Here is a 17,725-nt window from a genome sequence, read left to right as displayed (position 1 = left end):
TTTTACAATGTTGGCAACTATGCAAATGCATGTTAACTAAACCCCTCTTTTTAATGCAGACTGTAGGACAGGTTAATTTGGTCAGTTGGCAGACTGGTTGGTGAGTTGAGCTATGGAATGTTCTGTTTTTGCACTTTCTTCAGGAAAAGAGGTCTCATATAGTCACCCCAGCAAAGCACTCATGAATCCCATACTTGGTAGTATACAGTCATAAAAATTACAAGAGTGTAAATATGCCCTGAAAGTCTTGGGATATGTACAGGAAATGTGGGCCTTACTAGGACTAAAATGGGTTTGATATGTATAGATTAATAAATGCCACAATCTTTATCATAATTCCATATTTATATACCATAACTCAGCAGCTATTTAGGATTGAAGCTCTTTCTTTAGTCTGAACATGTTTATGGACTGGAAATGAACATAGCATGAAACTAACAGACTTTTACATAGAAATGGAGAGATCTATGCAGTATAAAGTCTTTTGACTGAAATTTAATTTGTGTTCATATACTTGCGGTCCAGTTGCTGACTAGGGGTATATTCCACATTTCATTTAACCCCTGGAACAAAAGAGTACTTGGGTAATCTGTCTGTTTTTATCCCTTTTTAAAAAAAAAAAAACATTCTGCTTGTATGTACATTCTTTGTAACATTTTATATTTTTGGTACATATGCACTGTCCACCCTTTAAGAATATTAAATATACAATTAGCAAGTTTATTTTTGATTACACTAAAATACATACAAATTCAGAGAGATAGAGCCTCTAATGCCGTGTACACACGGGCGGACTTTTCGGCATCAAAGGTCCGACAGTCTTTCCTACGGACTTTTGACGGAATTCCGACAGACTTTCGAACGAACGGACTTGTCTACACACGATCACACCAAAGTCCGACGGATTTGTACGTAATGACGTATGACCGGACTAAAATAAGGAAGTTGATAGCCAGTAGCCAATAGCTGCCCTAGCGTCGGTTTTCATCTGTCGGACTAGCATACACACGAACGGATTTTTCGACCAGACTCGAATCCGTCGGAAAGATTTGAAACATGTTTCAAATCTAAAGTCCGTCTGATTTTTGACCGAAAAGGTCCGTCGGAAGTCAGATGAAGCCCACACACGGTCGGATTGTCCGATGGATTCGTTCCGGCGGACGAGTTCGGTCGAAAAGTCCGCCCGTGTGTACACGGCATAAGTGTATGTGTCTGCACTAACCTTGTAGGTGGAAGTAGCTAGTTTAGTCAACCTTGTAGTGACAAAAGAAAGTGGCATGTTTCCTTTACTAACCTGTTATCTGCTGCAGAGAAGAGTTTTCTGACTACAAATTTGTGGAGTGTGCGTCTCTCACAGCTTGTGTGTGTTCAAATCAAAGAACTCATGTTCTTGCATTATTGGCTAGTGTGTTGGTAATTTTTTTTTTGTGACACCGTTGTCACAGTTGCACTTTATATGTAATTTATTAGTAAAATAAATATACTATACACATAGTAAAGAAAAAGTCAGTGTAAAAAAAAACCCCACTAAAGTTTAAAGTTATTTAGACTATAATGCTGCGGTAAGTGCAGCAAATATGTGTTCAACAGCACACCATTAAACTAATGAAAAATGCAGTATTTACTGCCAAAACCCATTATTTGTTTGCTCCTAAATTACCATGATTTACTTTCAATGATGTCATTCATGTCTACTGTAGTTTACGTTCTTGTGCAAGTGCAACCATCTCATGTGCAAGTAAACACCATTCAGATTTTGCTAAGCTGCAAGCTATGTCATATTAAGTCTTCTCAAAGTTTTCATTAACTGACCATTTATTGTGATGTTATAGTAGAAACCTTAGCTTGGCAGACTGGTCCAAGAACACGTTGCTATAGATTTCAGAAATAAAATTAAATGCATTTATATTTTATCAGTTGATGCATATAAATGTGTTAAGCCGGCTATACGATATACAATCTGATTATACAATTATACCAAAGCTGCGTAATATGAAGAAAAACAATGCATTTCATTTTTATCAATTCGGGCAAGCCCCTGTTCTAAGGAGTTGGTAGTAGACCTAAATGAGTCTGTAAAATCAGATTGTATAGTGTATGGTGAGCCTTGGAGGTATTTTGATATAAAGGCCATTCCCATATTTTAAAGAATAAAAAGGGGGTGTGGCCGGGATGGTGGGCTGAGCAGATGTGCCTTCTGAGCTCTGCTGGAGAGGAATCCGTTTAAAAATCCATTTTTGGGTCAACTCGCACTATAATAGGTCTTCACAGCTTCTGCATGCCTTCTAGAACCTCTGGAGGCCAGAAATGGGGCAAAAGGCTAAAGTTTCCCCCTGGCATTGAGTTTGAGGCGACCCCGTCTCCGGATCAGCGACCTACACCAGCGCGCCTTAGCAACATGGCGTCGCAGACTGACCATGAGGAGGCCGCTCCACCAGGCATACCTGAGGTAATGGCAGCTATCACTATGTGCCAGACAGCGCTTACGTCCAAGATAGAGGCTGTACAGTTAGACGTGGGGCTGATGCGGCAAGACCTGGATAAAATCCAATCTAGGATAACAGTGGTGAAACAGCGGGTTGGTGACACGGAGGACACTGTGACCGATCATGTGGCCTCCATCAGAGCACTCCAGACGAAGGTAAAGGCTTTGGAATATCGAGCTGAGGATGCCGAAAATCGGAGCAGGAGGAACAACCTTCGCATTGTTGGGCTCCCGGAGGGGGTTGAGGGGCGCAATCCCACTGCCTTTACTGAGGATCTATTACGGTCGGTTCTTCCTGCGGCGCACCTATCATCCTACTTTACGGTGGAGAGGGCTCACTGAGTACCGCCAAGGCCGGGACCAGAAGGAGCCCCCCCCCCGTACACTAATTCTACGACTGCTAAATTTCAGAGACAGGGACGAGCTCCTGAGAGTGGCCCGCGCAGCAGGTGACATCCCCTACCGCAACGCGAAGCTCATGCTGTTCCCCGACTACACGATGGAGACACAGAGGCAGCGCTGGTCTTTTGACGTGGTGAAAGCGGCTCTTCGAATTAAGGGGATTCGCTATAGCATCCTATTTCCCGCCAAGCTGCATGTAGTCGATGGAAAGACGGTGAGGATCTTCACCAGTCCTAAAGAAGCCGGCGCATGGCTGGAGACATTGCCTCCTTAAAGCTCCTCTGTCTTCTGCCCTAAGCCTTAATTTTATTTTTATTTTTTGTTGTTTCATTCTGTTTGGGGCTGCTGAGGCCGCGGTCAGGGGCTCTGCACTGAGGAGGTATAGACGCTGTCCTGTACAGATTGATCCCAGATTTTGGTCCTTGAGTGCATTTGGATACAGTTGGGCCTGGACTTGCTTTTCCTAGTTTATCCTGTACTGTACCCTGTGACGAAGTCCCAATGTAACAGATTGGTGCAAACGCCTTATCGTAACCCAGTTGCTGGCCTGGAACATATTATGACTGTCTTCATAAGTCTCCCTTCCTTTATTAACTCTCCAGCAACTCAATTCAGTGGCGAATTTGTTTTTTTTCACTTTTCTGTTTTCCCCTTTTCTCTTTGGCTGCAAAGTACAAACTTTGGAATGTCCTAAATTGGGCAGACGCTTCCCGATACCAAATTTTCTTTTGGATTTGTTCTAAGTTTTGTTTGGGGTCATGTGCCCCTTGATGTTTGAGGGTGCACGGGGTGGCAGTGGGGGAGTTGGATGGCCGTTGCCATCTGTAATTTGGTTGTTTTGTTCCTTATAAGGTTACTGGTATACATGGTTGGTCTATGTGTTCTAATTGCTCTGTGCAACAAGTGGCCGTCCGGGGATGTGCAGTCACCGTGCCCCAACAGTTTGGCAGGGTCTGGGGAGCAATGGAGGGTGGGGGGGCTGCGCACCTGCGGACGAGACCAGCATACTTCAGTATTATGATATCCTTCATACATGGTTGTGTAGGAAGTATGGCTAATTTTACAGTGCTGTCTTGGAACGTCAGGGGTCTCAACTCAGCAATAAAGCGGTCCCTAGTGCTTAAAAACATACAGCAGCATAACCCCAAAATATGCATTTTGCAAGAAACCCACTTGATAGGTGCCAGGATACTGGGGTTAAAGAGAGCCTGGGTCTCTGCCCATTATCATGCTTCCTATTCCAACTACGCCAGAGGAGTAAGTGTTCTGGTGAATAGATCCCTATCTTTCCAACTAGTGGCATTTAAAACTGATCCCGGGGGCAGATATGTTCTTGTACATGCACTAATTGCTGGTTCTCCATATATAATTGTAGGAATATACCTGCCTCCTCCTCCTGATAATACCTTACTTCATACTCTGATGCAAACTGTTATACAATATGATGTCAGTAGAGTGCTGCTTGTGGGAGATTTCAATCTAGTCATGTCTAATGAACGAGACAGGCTTCGGCCCTCTCCCTCTACTAATACCGGTCTGTCGCAATGGGCATCCTCCTTTCATATGACAGATCTCTGGTGCCATTTCCACCCCTCGGATGCTCAGTTTACCTGCTTATCCACTACCTTTTGGACACTGTCCCGTATAGATATGGCTTTTGCTTCATCTGACCTGCTGCAGGAGACAGTGTCCACTGAGATTCTCTCCCGCGGTATCTCAGATCATGCTCCATTGATGGTTACGGTCCAGGCGGTTCCACCTGGGGGTCCGCGGTTGTGGAGATTATCCAAATACTGGATTATGGACACAGAGATCCAAGAGGAGATGCCCGAGGCATTATGCAATTTCTGGCTGAGTAATGCAGACTCCTCTGGACCACTCATAACATGGGATGCATTTAAGGCCTGGTTGAGAGGCGAATATATTAGGAAAATTGCAAATAGAAAAAGGGTATCTGTGCAGTCTCTTGGGCAACTAGAAGAACAGGCCCGGGAAAAAGAGCAATTGTATGTTAGCACCCCGAATTCAGATAACTACATCTCCTGGCAATACACCATTAGGGAACTGTCGCTGCTGCGAGTGGACCTCACTAAGAAGTCTATGTTGGCTTGCGCCCAAAGGGTGTTTGAGTACGGGGATAAAAATGGCAGGCTTCTAGCCTGGTTAGCCAAAGGGCAATATGCAATGACTCATGTAGGTAGGCTGCGGGACACGGATGGTACACTCTTAACCACCCCTGAGACAATTAGCAATACATTCTTACAATTTTACCAAGAGTTGTACTCTTCTAGGGTAAACTACACAGCCATTGACCTGTCTGAATATTTAGACCTTATACCATTACCTTCACTTGAACCAGACCAAAGCAAAGCTCTGGATGAGGACATAATGCTGGGGAGATTCAGACGGCCATGGGTTGCATGCCGGCGGGGAAAGCCCCTAGTCCAGACGGTATACCCATAGAGTTTTACTTACTGCATCAGGAGCTGTTGGCCCCCAGACTGGCCTCTCTCCTTTCTCAGTTTTATACCCTTGGCTCCCTTCCAGACTCTATGTCTGAGGCGGTGGTGGTGTTGGTGCCCAAACCCGGTAAGGACCCTGAAGAATGTGCCTCCTATAGGCCCATATCTCTCATAAACGCAGATGCCAAGTTACTGGCTAAAATCCTGGCTCTCAGATTGGCCACAGTGATTGAAGACCTGGTTCATCAGGATCAGATGGGGTTCGTGCCGGGGAAAGGTACCGATATCAATATACGCAGACTTTTTCTTAATTTTGATACAGCCCATGACAATGGAGGTACTAGAGTCATAGCTTCCCTAGACGCGGAGAAAGCCTTTGACTCCGTGGAATGGGGATATCTGTGGGACATAACAAAGCGGTTTGGGTTCGGCCCTAGATTTCTTAATTGGATAGGCTTACTTTATAAATCTCCAAGGGCTAGGATCCGTACAAATGACACCCTCTCCGATTATTTTCTCCTCCAGAAGGGCTCGAGGCAGGGTTGCCCACTGTCACCTAGCTTATTTGCGCTGGCTCTTGAACCGCTATCTATCCTGATACGGGAATCGTGCGACGTGCGGGGACTCAGGGTTGGCCTTCTGGAGGAGAAAATCTCTTTATATGCGGATGACGCGTTGCTGTATCTGCATGACGCCGAGGCTTCATTGCAAGTAGCACTGGAGATCTTTGATAGGTTCGGGAGGTTTTCGGGGGTCAAAATTAATTGGTCCAAATCGGTCATTTTCCCAATAGATTCTCAGGCCCGTGCAGCAGTGCCATCGACTCCGCTACTGTGGGTGGAGGAGTTTAAATACCTGGGGATTATAGTAACCAAGGACCTCCAGGCCTTTCGTCGCCTTAATATTCAGCCTATTGTCACAAGGCTAAAAGAGCATTGCTCTAAATGGAAGGAATTACCACTTAATCTCCTAGGACGCATTAATATATTGAAAATGTTATATCTACCTAGACTAAATTATGTATTCCGAAATTGCCCAGTGTGGCTTCTTGGCTCCCTATTTAAAGAATTAGATATGTGCATTGGTTCGTTTTTATGGAAAGGGTCCTCCCTCAGATTAGCTAGATCGACTCTACAGCTTCCGGCTCATTGTGGGGGTCTTGCACTACCTAACCTACTGGTTTACTATTGGGCAGCAGTACTAGTCACTGTGAGATGGTGGTTTGAGCAGTCCAGGTCGAATGCAGCTACATGTTTAGAAGCTGCTATTTTTGGCTCCCTCACAGAACTAGGTAATATAGTATATAGAGGTCCCTTGGTCTACCCCTCCCTTCCAGGCCCCACCAAAGCAACCCTCAAAGTGTGGGCAGTGGCCAGGAAGAGATTCCTACGTCCTCGCCAGTACTCCCCCTTTTCTCCACTATGGGGGAATCCTTCCCTCCCTCATTTTAGGACTATTTATGGGCCCGATTTGGGATTAAGGTCCTTCAAGATGTTATCCACTCAGGGACACTACTTTCATTTCAGGCTTTAGCAGGGAAATATGGACTCCCCGGGAGAATGTTATTCAGATATCATCAGCTGAGACATGCAGCTAGGGCTCAATTCCCCTACCCTATAAGCTTACAAACGGATCCCATTGAGGGAATACTGGCACAGGAGACTCTCAAGAAGACCCTTTCCACCTTATATCTTGTCCTATTAGAAATTGATTCACCTAAAATGAACACTCTATGGGCCAAGTGGCAGGCTGACATTCCCAGCCTAGACAGGGAAACTTGGGAGGAGTGCTTTGAGGACGGGTCTAAGTTAGTGATATCTTCTAGAGATAAGTTGCTGCAAACTAAGTTTATGCACCGTGTATACTACACGCCACAGAGACTGCACCAGATTTACCCTGATAGGTCACCAAACTGTCACAGATGTCAGTCCCCTGATAGCACGTACATGCATATGTTCTGGACCTGTCCCCTTATTATGAAGTTCTGGGCAGAGATATGAAAGCATCAATATCCGCTTGCAATTAACATTGCTGGTATCACCTGAACTGGCTCTCTTGGGCATCCATGACGATGATCAGAGACCTAAGTATACAAAAACACTCACCTCATTGCTGTTGTTCTATGCCAAGAAGGAAGTCCTTAAGAAGTGGGCTTCACAGTCTCCCCCAAAGGTGCAGGCATGGGACTCCACTGTTAACGCTGTGCTACCCCTATATAAGATGACCTATACTAATAGAGGTTGCCCACAGAAGTTCGATCGAATATGGTTACCTTGGACTGAACAATTCTAATATTCCCACCACATGACGAGTAAGGCACCGCCCCAAGATATTGTGAAAATAGCATAAGCTGGTACAATCCCCCCCAGACAAGGAATAGTTTTGTAACCTGACATTGTAGAACATGTGCACATGGGAAGTTATATGTGGTGTTGAATGTGCTGATCTGTACAGCTTACTCTTCTTACACTTGATTTTGATTTCTCCCTTTACTAATGTATTTTTCTGTATTTTAACTTGCTTAGTCCTGGATTGTATATAAGAGCTCAATTTATGGATGATAACTGTTACATGATGTCTTCTCAAATAAAGACCAACCTTGTTGTTTAAAAAAAAGAATTAAAAAAATGAAAAATCAATAAAAATATGGCTAGACTAGCTATAGCTGAACATATTTGTTTAGAATAAATACACAGTTCTTTATCTGGTAGAAAAAGAATTACAGTAGGTAGATGATTCTGGTAAACTGTGTTTTGTTATATGGTCTTTCAGTTGCTATTTAATTGAAGTAAATATGGTAGCTCAGTCTCTATGTTTTTTTCCTGGGCCATTTACATTTTTTGACAAAAGGTAAACTTCCCCTAGGCCAATAATAAAATATTCTACAAAAGAACCCCCCTGAAGAACTATATAGACATAGTATAAGACCTTATTTTCAAGTAAATCTTCTACAGATCTTGATCATTTATACCAAGCTGTTAATAAGAAAAAAAGTAAGCAGAGGTTACCTAACTAAAGCCTGTACAAAAAAAAAAAAAACAGCTTCTGTCGAATGAGCATGCTGGAAAACCAGCAGCCAACCGACTCCCGATCAGAGAGTGCTGGTCCCCCTGTCAGAACACAACAGCTCAGCAGGGGAGATTGCTATACTAACTTCGCATAGTTAGTACAGGTGTTCTGACTGGAGCTGACAGTTTTTTTTTGGATGAACGAAAAAAAAAACTCATAATATGTACCAGGCTTAAAGTGGTTGTAAACCCTTTACACCCACTTTATACTATATCTACTAAACCTGCACGGTTTAGGAGATATCCCTGTATTTGCATGTGCCGCCGTCATCGGCACATGCGCACTTAAACAAACTGAAGCAACGGCATGTAGGTGCCATTTACTTCAGATATACTGTGCCATTACCAGCGGCTTCAGCGCACATGCGTGGGAGTGACGCCATCTCAGCTCAGGCCAATCACAGCCCCGGAGCCGCGATACCCGGAACTAACCCCCGGGAGAGATGTCGGCCGCCAGAATGGTGAAGGAGGACCGCTGCAGGGGCTCCGATCTCGGGTAAGTAGTTCATAATCAGCTAGTATGCTATGCATACTAGCTGATTATGCCTTTGTCTTGCAGGTTTTTTTTTTTTTTTTTTTTTTCAAGGGTTTACAACCACTTTAAGCCTCCTGATGCCTCCTATTGATAATTTTAGACTGAACTTCATTTTAAAGGACCAATAGGAGACTATAAGCAGAAGGCATGTGGCATCATTCCTTCTGTTTTCAGAGTCTCCTTTTGGTTCCTTTAAGTAGGAGATCAATATCTGCATATCATATCAGCTTGATCTGCTAGTCATGACATTGAAAAGTACTTTTCAATTAAGGAAACATTTGCTTATACATGTTCTATAATTTATTTGAATTGCCCAGGTGTGTGACACAGTTGGTTTAAAAAATAAATCCTTATATTTTATACTGACGATTCAATGCTACTAATCTTAATCAAACAAACAGCAAATTAAAGTTTTAATCCTGCTGCAAGTGTAAATACTAGACCAATATCTAAGATGTCTGCATCCAAAATCGAACACTCACAGAATATCTTGCACAGCATTTAAATGTGTCTAAAGCCAAAAATGTTTTATTGGCTTTAGACAGATTGTGAAAATAATACTTCTGTGAGGTTTTTATTGCTCTCTGTATTTGTTCTGGTGACTATTGTCATTCATACAGCGAGCGATATGAAATCCAAACTTTATAGGTGATACCGGAACAGGCATAAAGGGGAAATCGTCCAATGGGGGCAACTATTTCCGTGACAAGTGTCTAGGAGTAGATTTTTTCCTTTACCCTTGGTTGTGTCTCAAGGGCAGGTAGAAAGGGGAAATCTTATAATAGGACACAAATGGGAGTTTTATCCATTCCCAACCCTATTCTAAACAAAATAGAATGGTCAGCACTTTAGATAAATAAATGCTATCTATATAAAGATGGTCCCATTAGGCTAATTATTTCCCTGGACCCAATTATTTCTTAAACCAGCACAGGCTGTTCTCCTGCTGATTCTTTTACACAGGACATAAACACAAGGTTATACTAGCTATTATATAGAATGCTATATTCCACATATATATTTTATTTTTTATATATAAATTGCTATATTCCCACAGTAATTCAGTTTGTGTCAGGAAAGTAGAGTTCATTGAAAATGTTTTCTGCTTCTGTTTAGGTGGCAAAGAAAATGGACAGGCAGCCAAGTCTGTGCTCACAACTGTCTGTAATGCAGATGAGAAACAGCATGGCCAGCACAAGTGACAGTGAAGATGGTCTGCAGAACTTTCTGCGGGGAACTTCAACTGCTTCTTCTCTGCGTAAGTTTCCCAGCAAGATCCTAAAAGAATCTGCACGTCAGCATCTGTCTTATTTAGTGTGAGGAACAGATGGTCGTGTATCGAGTAACTGCTTATCTTGAGAATTATTATGCAGCTTGAAGGCCATTGTTAGTGTATCATTGCTAGGAAAATGCAAGACTATAAAGGTTCCTTTGTGACTTAGATGTTTCCACAGTGAGTACATGATCATGGCATTCTATTCTCGCAGCTCCAGAACTATACGCTTATTTGGTAGATTCTAGTTAAATAGCTTTGGCATAACATTTAAGGTTAGTAAAAATGTAAGTAGCATTTGATGCATGGCATGACAGTTAAAGAGCATTTTACTTAGAAAAGTTACAGAGCTATAAATTTTAAAGCATGCTTTTGAGAATTTATGGAATGCACTGTCTATAAAAACGTAGATAACTCTAGTAAGTTTAGGGTATTCTTTTTACTTTATTGGACAAGTTTCTTTTTTATTCTATTTGTTTGATTTTTTTTTTACCCCAATCTATAAATTAAATCATAGTATAATCGTGACTATAAATGTCTTGGATAAAAAGCTTGTCATATCCTGTAACTCAGCATCAACAATACTACATATTGTTTCACAAGGCCGAGGTTATTGGTGCAGCAATAATCAGTTTCAGAATATATGAATGCACACAGTTTTATAGTATGGAAGTTTTTTTTTTCAAAGCAAGATTGACTATTATAAATTACAGTTGTAAAGATAAGCTTACTAAACAAGACAAAGAGACATGCACAAAATGAAGTAACTCACAGTAGCTTAACAAAGTTAATCTGTTGTCAACTTAAAACTGGTTGTTGCAGGCTACGGCACTCTACCCTCAATTGTTGCTTTTTGAACTTCTAGGCCTAATAAATAGTTTGCCTTTCTTTATTATTATAAACAGTTTGGAAACTAATTGATGTAACGTGTTTGACTAAGAAAAACTAACCATCTGCTTTTACGTTAAGGGAATAACCACCAAGAGTTCTATAATTCTTACGGAATGGGTCGTGTGGCGCATGATGTTTTCTGTTGATAACTGCATATTAAAAATAAAAAGATCCACCCACAAGGTACTAATAGGTGATTCTTAAATGCTGTTTGCTGGGAAATTTTTCATAATAATGTAATTCTTGAACTAATGTAGTAATTTTACTGTGCAAATGTTTATAAATCAATCGTCCACTTTACAGTGTGATGGATTGTTGACCTCTTGTGGATGATGGAAAATTGAACTAAATGAGTGCAGTGGTAATGTTAAGCTTTCGGTGGCTTTGAATATGTTATGTGTGTTTATATAAAATTACGTTTTCTTCTGGTAATAATCATCTATCCCAAAGCTATTTATTAAGTTTACTGTTTAACTTGTATGGTATAATAATGCACGCTAACTCTTACATAATTTCTATTCTTGTGACATCTTTCACTCTTTTCACATCTCACTAATCCATAACAATAAAAAGCACACACTCCTATTGGCTACAATAATATTTTTCCTATATTGTTATTTAGAAAGATTTTAGTGGTAATGCATTGGTTTAGATAATTGCAAACAATATGATTCAGGCAATGATTTAGCTGTGTAGGTGTTCATATGAGAGCAATAACGGGAGTGGAATGTACAGGGGTTTTGGAGAATTCAAGCAACACTGCCCCCCCCTTGTCCACACTTTTAAAACCTTTAATTAACCTTAGCACCTTAACTCATTTACAAAGTGTCTAGATATGAGCTGTCTATGCATCACCCCACTGCAACCAATTCAACTGTGTCAGTGAATGATGGAAAGAAAAGATTGGACCAGACCTGTTGTTATGAAGCACCATAATTATTACTCATTCATATACAAATTTGGTACATGTAAGTGCTGTAATTGCAAACAAATTAATCATGTGAAATGACGTTCCTTGTTAACAAAAGTACTTCTGGAGCACACAGCTTATTCAGTGACTGGTGCCAGGACCCCCTTCAGCAACTTGGAGGAACCTTAAAGCGGACTTCCGTCTAGGAAAAAAAAAAAAAACGAAAAGTCAGCAGTTACAAATACTGTAGCTGCTGACTTTTAATATAAGGATACTTACCTGTCCAATGAGCCTGCGATGTCGGCACCGAAGCTGACCCGTCCCTCAGCTCCAGGTGCAGGCACCAGCATCCCTGCTAAGGGAAACAAGAAGTGATGCCTTGCGGCTCCACAGCCTGTTTCCTACTACGCATGCGCGAGTCACGCTGCACTTTCTGAATGGTCCCTGCTGTCTTCTGGGACCTGTGTGTCTCCCAGAAGGTAGCGGGGGGTAGGAGGGAGGAGGAGGAGAGGTCGGACATTGTGTAGTTCGCCGCACAGATTGCGGTGATCTTTCCCCAGAAGTGGGAGAAGATACCTGGATTTGACAGGTATCCGCTCCCCCCTCCCCCCAAATCTGGCACTGGAGGGGGGGAGAAATTCGATCCACGGAATTTCCATTTCTGGGAGGAACACCGCTTTAAGCATGCAAAAACATTGTATATACACACCCACATCTTTGAAAATATTAGTTTGCTTCTATCTTGGTAAAGGGCTAGACATGATCCAAAACATTGCTTTGTGAAATGGGAGCTTGATTGTTTTGTGCTGCCATGCTTTTGGAACAAATTAAAAGATTTTTTAGTAAACAAAGACCTGTATGTTGATGTACTATGTTTTTGCTTCCTCATATTTCTGTAAATTCTTATCAGTTTTTTAAAATGTTTACAACATTGCTTTGCATTTTAGATTAATACAACCCCTGGCAAAAAGTATGGAATCTTGGAAAAAGTTCATTCAACTGTTTAATTTTGCAGAAAAAAAAATAATCACAGACATGCTTCAAAACTATTTTCACTTAACATTTCAACCTTCTGACTTTAAGAAACACTAAAAGAAAGACAACTGCAGTCAATTGCAACTGTTTTTGCAGATCAAGCAGAGGAAAAAATATTGGACCACTAAATTCGGAGGAAAATATTATGGAATCATCATGTACTTTGCAATTCTAAAACAAACATCTGCATCAGATTACATCTGCTAATTAGTCTGCAGTTAAAAAGGAGTGCTTGTACACCTTAGTGAGCTGTTACACCAACCTGATTGATATATCATGGCTCCAACACAAAAGATTCCAGTTGAAACAAAGGTGAGGATTATAAAACTTCTTCAAGAAGGTAAATCATCACGGAATGTTGCAAAAGATGTTGGTTGTTCCCAGTCAGCTGTCTAAAATCTGGACCAAGTACAAATCAAATGGGAAGGTTGTTAAAGTGAAGCGTACTGATAGATCAGGGAAGACAAACTTAGAGACATATGCCTTGAAAACAGAAAATGCACAACAAAACAAATGAGGAACAAATGGTTAGAAACTGGAGTCAATGTCTGTGACCGAATTGTAAGACATTACCTAAAGGAAATGGGATTTACATACAGAAAAGCCAAGCGAAAACCATCATTAACACCTAAACAGAAAAAAACGCAGTGGGCTAAAGAAAAGCAATCATGGGCTGTGGATGACTGGATGAAAGTGATATTCAGTTATGAATCACGTATCTGCATTGGGCAGGGTGATGATGCTGGAACTTTTGTTTGGTGCCGTTCCAATGAAGTGTGTGAAGACGACTGCCTGAAGAAAACATGCAAATTTCCACAATCATTGATGATATGGGGTTGCATGTCAGGTAAAGGTATGGGGGAGATGACAGTCATTAAATCTTCAATAAATGCACAAGTTTATATTGGGATTTTGGACACTTTTCTTATTCCATCGATTGAAAGGATGTTTGGTGATGATGACATAATTTTTCAGGATGATAATGCATCTTGCCGTAGTGCAAAAGCCGTGAAAACTTTCCTTCAAGAAAGACATATGATGTCAATGGCATAGCCTGTAAATAGTCCGGACCTCAATCCAATTGAATATTTATGGTGGAAATGGAAGAAATTGGTCCATGACAAGACTCCAACCTGCAAAGCTAATCTGGCAACTGCACTAAGAGTAAATTGGAGCCGGATTGATGAAGAATACTGTTTGTCGATAGTTAAATCCATGCCTCAGAAAATTCAGGCTGTTATAAAAGCCAGAGGTGGTGCAACAAAGTACTAAAGGTGTACTATAGTGTTTTTTTCATGATTCCATAATATTTTCATCAGAATTTAGCATATTTTTTTCCTCTGCTTGATCTGCAAAAACAGTTGCAATTGACTACAGTTTTCTTTATTTTTTTTTTATTTTTGAAGTGTTTATTAAATCCAGAAGGTTGGAATGTTAAATTAAAATAGTTTTGAGTCGTCTGTGATTAGTTTTTTTTTCTACACAATTAAACAATTGAATGAACATTTTCCAAGAGTGGTGATTCCATACTTTTTGCCAGGGGCTGTATAGTTGTACTATATATTACTTATAACTGGAGTAATAACTGAAAACAGCATTTGTTGTGCCTTTCGGCATTAATTATTGTTATTAAACATTACAGATTTTATTTTTCTTATTTATTACTTTCCTTAAGACCCCTTTCACACTGGGGTGTTTTTTTAAGTGTGATTTTTCACATTCGGTGGTGCACTTGTGGGACGTTCCGAAAAGTCCTGCAAGCAGCATCCTTAGGGTGGGTTGGGAGCGCTATATTTAGCACTCCCAAAACGCCCTGCCCATTGGAATGAATGGGCAGTGCTTCAGAAGCTTTCCAGGGCCCAGGGAGCCACAGGTGCTGCATGAAACCTGACATACAATTGACTGGCTATATGTGACCATACTCTTTTAAACAAAGTTGCTTTTTACATTAGCATTTACCTTCGCATGAATGTATGGCATATCTCCTGAAAGCAGTGGCTGCTGGTGCTCAAAATTTTTGGGGGGAGCAAACGAACTGAAAAATACTGAAACAAAAACATCAATTGCAGCCACTGTGCCATCAGTTGCAGCCACTGTGCCATCAAATGCAGCCACTGTGCCCATCGTATGCAGCCACTGTGCCCATCATATGCAGCCAACTGTGCCCATCAATTTTAACCTCGGTGCCAATAATATACAGTCACTATGCCAGCAAATGCAGCCAACTGTGCCCCATCAATTGCAGCCTCTGTGGCAATAATATGCAGCCACTGTGCCCCCCTGTCTGCTCGCTGTCTACTCAGCATTTACCTCATCGTGGTGGCGGGTCAGGCAGCGGGACAGGTGGCAAACTGTGGGACTTGTAGCACGGCGCTGGCTCATGTGTCCTCTGTTCGCGTCTTCTTCCTGTTCTGCTAGGCGGCCAATGGGATCACCCCTGCATTCAGCCAATCAGGTGACCGGTATTACATCCACGCCTCCTGACTGGCTGAGAGGTGGATCTGTGTTAGCAAAGCTAATAATCATTTGCTTTGCTAATACACCTGGGTGAACTGCGAGTGCAATGGATTGCACTCACAGTTCATTTTTTTTTAAAGCCTATTAGCGCCTATGGCTCTAATCAAGTGCTTCAAAAACACCCCCCGCCGCTGTAATTCAGGCACCCAGTGTCCAAAACTGGGCCGGATGCCTGAATAGATGGTGGCTACAGCGCATGCAGTGCAATGCATGAATCTATCAATACCACACAGAGGGGGTGGCTGGAGAGAGGGGGCGGCACCCATGCGCCCTTAATGGATGCACCGCCACTGCCTGAAAGGCAAAGGCTTGCATTCTGGGGATACGCCATACACGCATGCATGGGTTTACAAGACTACAGCTGGTACCTGTGGCCTCCCAGACCTAGAAAATTTCCAATAGGCATATAAATAGCCTACAAATGTCCATGTGCTTGAACCCATAGATGCGATGTGTATTAACGCTGCGAATCCAGCCCAGGTTCCCGCAACGGACCTGACTCGCAGGGCAGTTTACACTGGGAATGTCAATAGAAAGTTAATGACACCCCCACATCGGTTTGCATATCGCAGTGCAAACTGTCAATTCGGACATGAATCGGATCGCATGAGTGTGAACACCCATGCAATCCGATTGTGGTGAGGACCAAAAAAGGGTTCTGCACGACTTTGGCCCGAATACGATGCAAATTCAGCCATACAATCTGTATGGCTAAATTCGCATTGCACAGACATTGCATGTGATTTGCACAGCAGTGCAGTGCGAATCACATGCGATGTCGCACAGCATACTGATGTGAACCCAGCCTTAATCTGCAGTTGTATTCCAAACAAGCCCATCAGAAGTTTAAGGTGTTTTTTTTAATCTTTACTAATCTTTACCCATAATCAACATGCATTACCTTCTTACACTATTCATCTGAAGCCAGCTTTCTTGATTTATCGGGTGCTACCGTTGGTCCCTATCTGGTATCTGTTATGGACACTAATGATAGCAATCCAATAAAATAGAAGGTGATCTGTACATTTGTGCACTGGAGACATCACACCTCTCTCTTTGCCAATAGAGGCTTGCAGGGCCGGTACAAGGCAGGGGCGGAAGGGGCGGATGCCCTGGGTGGTACGATTTTCTATCGGAAGGGGGGGGCGCAGGTGAAGTGCCAGCAATGTGCTTCATACCTGTCATTATACGCACTAGCCAGTGCCGCTGTACCCAAAAAATTGTCTGTAAGTGTGCCGAGTGCGCTCCTGCACCCGGCACAACAAGCCCTGGCTTCACCTCACTTTCCTGTCAGCTTCACCGTTCACTCCCCCTACGGAGCAGCCTCGTAGTCCCGGCCGGCGGTGTGAGGTCACTCACGGCCGGAGGCAGGGTGGGAGGACTTAGAGGAGTGCGGAGAGCTCTGGCGGCACTGCAACCTAGAGGAGCCGAGGAGCAGAGGAGCCTGGCTCTACCCGGAAGTGGAAAGCAGTGTGGGTGGGAGGCGGGCATCTCTGAACCGCGATCCCGGTCCCCTTCAGCAGCGGTATCCCTCCCGCTAGCTGCCGCACAGGCAAGTTTAGAAATCGGCTCCTCCTCAGCTCTGACAGGACAACATGAGGAGGACAGTCGGAAGATAGGCATCACAGAGCGCTGTGCTGCACTGTATCTGAGGTCTGTGTGTGAGGAAAACTGCTGCCAAGCTGAGGACACAAGGGGAGGAATGAGAGTATTTGTAGGGAGAAAATGATTACTTCTAGGTGGGAATGATATGGGGGAGGGGGGTGTATTTGTGCTGTTGTGTTAGGAAGGGAATTCTGGGGGGGGTTCTGCTGGGATGGGGAATTTGAGGGGTGCCAGGATAAGATTTTTTTCTAGTAGGGGTATTTGGGGGGAGGGGGTTGTGCTAGAAGAGGTGATGGGGGTGGGGATTTGTGCTAGGATAGGAAATATTGGGGCTGTTAGAAATGGGGATTGGGGGGGAGAATTTATGCTAGGGATGATTGGGGGTATTTGTTCTAGAGGGGAAATTTGGGGGGAGGATTTGTGCTATGAGGAGGATTTTGGGGGGTGACAGGGGTAAGATTTGTTCTGGGAGGGGGATTTTGGGGGGTGACAGGGGTAAGATTTGTGCTGGGAGGGGGATTTTGGGGGGTGACAGGGGTAAG

The 17,725-nt window shown here is 42.8% G+C and overlaps 1 protein-coding gene across 3 annotated transcripts in view; it reads left to right on the top strand.

The window, feature by feature from the left end:
- Positions 1 to 17,725, top strand: part of POPDC1 (popeye domain cAMP effector 1) — a 150,632-nt gene that overhangs the window by 105,684 nt on the left and 27,223 nt on the right. For 2 of the 3 annotated variants that reach the window (XM_073627006.1, XM_073627007.1), the window contains exon 7: positions 10,069 to 10,210. In XM_073627006.1, the coding sequence (XP_073483107.1) occupies positions 10,069 to 10,210 (142 nt within the window). Of the gene's footprint in view, positions 1 to 10,068; positions 10,211 to 11,194; positions 11,300 to 17,725 lie in introns of all 3 variants that reach the window. The other variant, XM_073627008.1, reaches the window with a different exon arrangement.

The sequence above is a fragment of the Aquarana catesbeiana genome, linkage group LG04, assembly GCF_042186555.1.
Source record: "Aquarana catesbeiana isolate 2022-GZ linkage group LG04, ASM4218655v1, whole genome shotgun sequence".
NCBI lineage: Eukaryota > Metazoa > Chordata > Amphibia > Anura > Ranidae > Aquarana > Aquarana catesbeiana.
Note: the sequence above shows the minus strand (reverse complement) of the source record. Positions and strands in the feature narration are given on the sequence as shown.